A 6,774-nucleotide genomic window follows, 5' to 3' on the forward strand; every position below is an offset into this window, starting at 1 on the left:
GTTCAGAAATGTCAGAAATCCACCTAACGGTTGATCATGATTCTGTTACCTTAAACATAGTCATTAAGCGTCTTCTGTACGGGGGAGTTTTGTTAAGCGCTCAGATGCTTGGTCTCAACATCAACGCACATAACTTGCAGTACGGTTTAGGAAACATAAGGACCTTGTCTTTCATATCAGTCAGAAATAATTTTCAGAAAACCAAAGGTTAAATTGATACACACTTTTACAGAGTTAGTGTACCGGAGGAGGAAGGCACCCATAGCTGTATGGATCTGAACTAAACTGCAACAGTACGTGTATATTTTTTTAATTAAAGGATTTTTTTCTCGCTGTTGAAAGATTAGGTCTATATATTTCGAAAGCCGTATTGCATTAAAATAGATTCCGCTTTTCTCACATGAGCGTGTCCTTCATTGGAATCCGTAGGATTGCTCGGCATTCATTGGCTGATTGCGTGATCGTTGTCACTGCTTACGTCAATACGCGTAGCTGCTTCCTGAAGCTTAGCAGATCCAGCAAAATAGAAGATGGTAAGTCTGAAAAGACAGTAAATATTAGCTTTCGAGGCTTATTTATGTTTTCTGAACATTACTTGTATGAAGACGTTAGCACTAGCCTTGTTACCGTAAAATCTACCTCTAGATCCCGGTAAATAAAACTTGTGAAGATCTGTTGGTCTGCTAGCTAACTACGATCACATGACAGTTGAAAATGTGATCTGAATAAGCATCATACCTCAAAACACCACCTGTGTTCGGTTGTACTTTAAGTTTGTCATTATTTGTTCGTTTTTGCAAATCTGTGTGATGAGCTTGCTCGAGTAGCTAGCTAACGTTAGTTAATTTCCTTATCAAATTGTTAGCAAGCTTCAGACAGTAGCTAACCAGTCAGAAATGCTAGCTAGCGTGTGATTTTCAAAAACAATCTGGTTTAACTACCACACCATGTGCTTTACACATCGCAGTTATCTACGAATATAAATTCAGTAATGTGAGTTTTTGTATTTGTTTGGTTTGAACTTCATGGCCCTTTGGTGCACTGACACAAAACGTCAACAATCTAACGTTCATCACTCACACTCTCTAGTTTTGATATAACCTGCAACCCACTAACAATTAAGGCTATTTACTATTGTCACCTAGCTAACACTTCTTATTTGTTATGAATATTTCATTACTTTATTCATCCACTTTTAATTTATAATTTCAGTTTTCACTCTTGTCCCTTGTTTTTTTTCCCTTTCCAATCTTTGATCATGCTTCATGTAAATCTCTCCACACACATCCGCTTTCCACCCCTTTCACCCACCACTCCCTTCCCACCCTCCCACCACTCCCTGTCTCCAATCAACCTCTGCTTGTATTCAGGCTGTTCACCGGGTAAGTGCCCCGCTCTCTGTGTTGGATTTTGTCCTCTGCCCGTTTGTTTTGCAGGGGGGGTGGCGGCTGTCATAGTAACCCTCCATACCTCACTATTCTCTGCAGGTTAGGCCTATAATGATGCCCTAATGGCAAATAGATCTTAATTTATTGCATTCATCCACTAACACACAGACACTTAGAATGCTGCATTCCATTCAGGTGAGAATATTTAGCAATTCTGTTTATTTTTTTTTATCAGTAACCACGTTTCCATCCACAGTTTTTATGCGAGTAAAGTAGCAACGGTCATCAAAATTGTCAAAGGTTTTAAAATAATTCTAATATATGCAATAGTTGGATAAAGATATTCCAAGTCGTTTAATTGTTTTTAATCCGTCAGATATTTACTGAATTATAGCACACAATGTTTACTGGCACGGACAAATAATGAATGGCGTTCAGGGATTGTCAAATTTGACTTTTTTATTTATAGAATGCACTCAAATATACATTTTCTAATGGTATCAGGTAATAAAAAATAGTGTTAAAAATAAAGACAATTATATGTGCCTCATTTGCATAAAGACAACTACAAGTATCCATTATCCATAATAATCTCATCATGTAGGCAATCCTACCAGCACTGTATCTGCAAGCTTTTGGCAAGAGCGCAGGTGCTAAAACCAGACTTGGCACATTTGCTATTTAACGCAACAGTTTTTGTGACAAAACTATCGGTAAAGTTGAAAATGCGATCGAAGCGCATTGAACTTTAGATTTTTATTCAGTACATGAAAACTTAAGTGAAAACGTGCATTTTACACTACGTCTACGTCATCACACACTGAATTTTGTTGGAAACACACAACTGGTGAAAAAAATGCATATAATTTTCTTTATGCGGATTTTAGAATATTCACATGAAAATCTGTTGCCAATTGGATGGAAACCTAGCTAGTAACCACATTTCCATCCTGTTTTTATGCGAGTAAAGTCATACCGTATATTAAAAGAAAAATCACAACAGCTGTGATGGAAGTTCCAGTACAATTTCACTAATTGGATGGAAACCTACAGTTGAAGTCGGAAGTTTACATACACTTAGGTTGGAGTCATTAAAACTCGTTTTTTTCAACCACTCCACAAATTTCTTGTTAACAAACTATAGTTTTGGCAAGTCAGTTAGGACATCTACTTTGTGCATGACACAAGTAATTTTTCCAACAATTGTTTACAGACCGATTATTTCACTTATAATTCACTGTATCACAATTCCAGTGGGTCAGAAGTTTACATACACTAAGTTGACTGTGCCTTTAAACAGCTTGGAAAATGGCTTTAGAAGCTTCTGATAGGCTAATTGACATAATTTGAGTCAATTGGAGGTGTACCTGTGAATGTATTTCAAGGCCAACCTTCAAACTCAGTGTCTCTTTGCTTGACATCATGGGAAAATCAAAATAAATCAGCCAAGACCTCGGGAAAAAAATTGTAGACATCCACAAGTCTGGTTCATCCTTGGGAGCAATTTCCAAATGCCTTAAGGTACCATGTTCATCTGTACAAACAATAGTACGCAAGTATAAACACCATGGGACCACGCAGCCGTCATACCGCTCAGGAAGGAAACGCGTTCTGTCTCCTAGAGATGAATGTACTTTGGTGCGGAAAGTGCAAATCAATCCCAGAACAACAGCAAAGGACCTTGTGAAGATGCTGGAGGAAACAGGTACAAAAGTATCTATATCCACAGTAAAACGAGTCCTATATCGACATAACCTGAAAGGCCGCACAGCAAGGAAGAAGCCATTGCTCCAAAACCGCCATAAAAAAGCCAGACTACGGTTTGCAACTGCACATAGGGACAAAGATCGTACTTTTTGGAGAAATGTCCTCTGGTCTGATGAAACAAAAATAGAACTGTTTGGCCATAATGACCATCCTTAGGTTTAGAGGAAAAAGGGAGAGGCTTGCGAGCCGAAGAACACCATCCCAACCGTGAAGCACGGGGGTGGCAGCATCATGTTGTGGGGGTGCTTTGCTGCATGAGGGACTGGTGCACTTCACAAAATAGATGGCATCATGAGAAGGAAAGTTATGCGGATATATTGAAGCAACATCTCAAGACATCAGTCAGGAAGTTAAAGCTTGGTCGCAAATGGGTCATCCAAATGGACAATGACCCCAAGCATACCTCCAAAGTTGTGGAAAAATGGCTTAAGGACAACAAAGTCAAGGTATTGGAGTGGCCATCACAAAGCTCTGACCTCAATCCCATAGAACATTTGTGGGCAGAACTGAAAAAGCGTGTGCGAGCAAGGAGGCCTAAAAACCTGACTCAGTTACACCAGCTCTGTCAGGAGGAATGGGCCAAAATTCACCCAACTTATTGTGGGAAGCTTGTGGAAGGCTACCCGGAACGTTTGAACCAAGTTAAACAATTTAAAGGCAATGCTACCAAATACTAATTGAGTGTATGTAAACTTCTGACCCACTGGGAATGTGATGAAAGAAAGTAAAGCTGAATTAAATCATTCTCTACTATTATTCTGACATTTCACATTCTTAAAATAAAGTGGTGATCCTAACTGACCTAAGACAGGGAATTTTTACTAGTATTAAATGTCTGTAATTGTGAAAAACTGAGTTGAAATGTATTTGGCTAAGGTGTATGTAAACGTTCGACTTCAACTGTAGCTATAGTCTGTGATTATGGAGTTTGGATGCACTGACCTTTTGGGCTGGTTTCATGGTGATGTAAGATTACTTTTCTGATGACTGATTGTGGTGTGGAAAAATCAATAAACTTTTCTTGTTTGGGCCTTCCGAGTGGCACAGCGGTCTAAGGCACTGCACTGCATCGCAGTGCTTGAGGCTTCATACAGACCCGGGTTCGATCCCAGGCTGTGTTACAGCCGGCCGTGACCGGGGGACCCATAAGGCGGTGCACAATTCGGCCAGCATCGTCCGGGTTAGAGGAGGGTTTGGCCGGCCGGGATTTACTAGTCCCATCATGCTCTAGTGACTCCTTGTGGCAGGCTGGGAGCCTGCAAGCTGACCTCGGTTGCCAACTGGACGGTGTTTCCTCCGACACATTGGTGCGGGCTGGCTTCCAGGTTAAGCGAGCAGTGCGGCTTGGCAGTGTCATGTTTCGGAGGATGCATGGCTCTTGACCTTCGCCTTTCCCGAGTCCATATGGGAGTTGCAGGGTTGGGACAAGACTGTATCTACCAATTGGCTATCATGAAAAAGGGGTAAAAGTACCAAAAATAAACCACTTTTCTTGTTTGTCTGAAACAAGGCTTATTTTGATTAGTCGCGGGTCAGACAAACTGATCCAAACATGGGGATAGCCTTGTACCTAAGGGGACAAGAAGCTTTAGTCCTTGACCAAATTGTGTTTTGCCAATCTTCTCTTCCAGCGCTAATGACGATGGAGTATTGATATACCCTACCTAAGAGAACATACAATTATAGTAAAGCAAAAAAAGTGATCATCCAACTCAATGACCAATGTTGTGGTATTTATTTGATGAATTGACATTCAATACAACAGACCTGTTGAAAATGTGCAAGTCACATGTTGAATTTCAATGAATTTCCTGAGTTGACTGAGCTGAAATGGTATAGATTCCAAACTTAATGTCACCCTAATTGGCAGCCTACATTTCGTAAGTATGACTGAGCCCCCTCCCGTAACTGTTGCTAACATAACTCTCCATCCACTGTTTGATGCCAGTTGGTCCTGGTGTTAGGTGACCTGCACATCCCCCACCGATGCAACACCCTACCAGCCAAGTTCAAGAAGCTGCTAGTGCCAGGCAAAATCCAGCACATCCTCTGTACAGGCAACCTTTGCACCAAGGAGAGCTATGACTACCTGAAGACCCTGGCTGGGGATGTACACATCGTCAGGGGAGACTTTGATGAGGTTTTTGTATCTGCTTCCCTTCTGCTTTATTACATGATCCATTATCTTTAAACGTATATGTAATCCTTTAATGGGTTAGAACAGTGGATGAACTGTAGTGTGTTGTTGGCCTTCTCTGCCCTACAGAACCTGAACTACCCAGAGCAGAAGGTGGTGACAGTAGGTCAGTTTAAGATCGGCCTGATCCATGGGCACCAGGTGATCCCCTGGGGGGACATGGCAAGCCTGGCCCTGCTGCAGAGGCAGCTCGACGTCGACATCCTCATCTCTGGACACACGCACAAGTTCGAGGCCTTCGAAAACGAGAACAAGTTCTACATCAACCCCGGCTCAGCAACTGGAGCCTACAATGCACTGGAAAGGTAATGGCGGCATTTTTACAGATTAAGCCGTTCACATATTTATTGGGTCATTTAGCAGGTGACTAGGTAAGTTGCTAACCGCTAGCATTAAACTGATAAGCCTTCCTCTCTTTTGTTTGGTTTCTCCTCAGCAACATCATCCCGTCCTTTGTATTGATGGACATCCAAGCATCCACAGTGGTGACGTACGTCTACCAGCTCATCGGAGATGACGTAAAAGTGGAGAGGATTGAGTACAAGAAATCCTAAAACCAGGGCTGAAGTAGGGGGTTCTGTTGTTCACTAAGTGTATCGTTTCATTCCTTTCTACCTGCAGCTCCAACTACGTCACCACTAATGCTTGACTTGGGCAGGAGCTAACTGGAGCTGAGTATCTGCACCTCAAATGTTCTACTGCTTGAGCTCATGTTCCTCTTATAGACTAATAGCGCCAAAGTATTGTGGAGCTCCTGCACCTAAATATAAACAGTACCAGCACACAAAATGAGTACTGGAACCTATTTCAGTCCAAGTCAAGCACTGGTCACCACAATGCTAATGCTGTACCATAACTGTTTGCGACTTAACTCTATAAAGAAATGCATAATATTGTTTATTTCATCAGCATTTGCTTGTGTTCGACCCACCATCTGGTGTCTTTAGAAAATGCAATAAGGTCACGAGTTTGCGTAATGTCATTCAAATAAATATTTGTAATTTTACGTATTGGGATGTAAAATGTCCTGTAAGTACGTGTAACTCCATGGCCTTTATCTTCCTGTAGTGGGCGTTCTCTCACTCATTTTTTCCCCCACAATAAAAATCCCATTTCACTTTCAGCCACTTGTTGTTATTACATTGTAAGACTAACACCTATAGAAAATGTCACCACATGTAAAAACACTGTGACAACAAATGAGCGTTGCTGTCATGTATCCGATAAGTTGGTGAGTAAGTCATCACCCCCATGAACAGTGAGCTCATGCATTCACTCATCTCATCTAACTCCAGGTCATCTTCCCACTGGTTGAACCCTGATGACAAAGGCATAGATGTTAACATGGCATCATTTAGGTTAGAACAACAATTGTGCAATACTGAAGCTTCAATAACTGCCCTGAGCGCTTTCAAACATGCA

At 41.4% G+C, this 6,774-nt stretch overlaps 1 protein-coding gene across 2 annotated transcripts; it reads left to right on the forward strand.

Annotated features, from left to right (window-relative positions):
• The first annotated feature begins 432 nt into the window (after positions 1-432).
• Positions 433-6,475, forward strand: LOC115204011 (vacuolar protein sorting-associated protein 29). 2 transcript variants are annotated; one of them, XM_029769199.1, is made up of 5 exons: positions 444-533; positions 1,371-1,382; positions 5,104-5,295; positions 5,422-5,657; positions 5,789-6,475. In XM_029769199.1, exons 1-5 carry the CDS (start codon positions 531-533, stop codon positions 5,904-5,906), a joined length of 561 nt encoding a protein of 186 aa, XP_029625059.1. In that variant the 5' UTR covers positions 444-530; the 3' UTR covers positions 5,907-6,475. The 2 variants fall into 2 exon arrangements, with proteins under 2 accessions (XP_029625060.1, XP_029625059.1); XM_029769200.1 differs by lacking the exon at positions 1,371-1,382 and having other exon boundaries at positions 433-533.
• The last annotated feature ends 299 nt before the right edge of the window (positions 6,476-6,774 follow it).

The sequence above is a fragment of the Salmo trutta genome, chromosome 12, assembly GCF_901001165.1.
Source record: "Salmo trutta chromosome 12, fSalTru1.1, whole genome shotgun sequence".
In the NCBI taxonomy this organism is placed as follows: Eukaryota; Metazoa; Chordata; class Actinopteri; order Salmoniformes; family Salmonidae; genus Salmo; species Salmo trutta.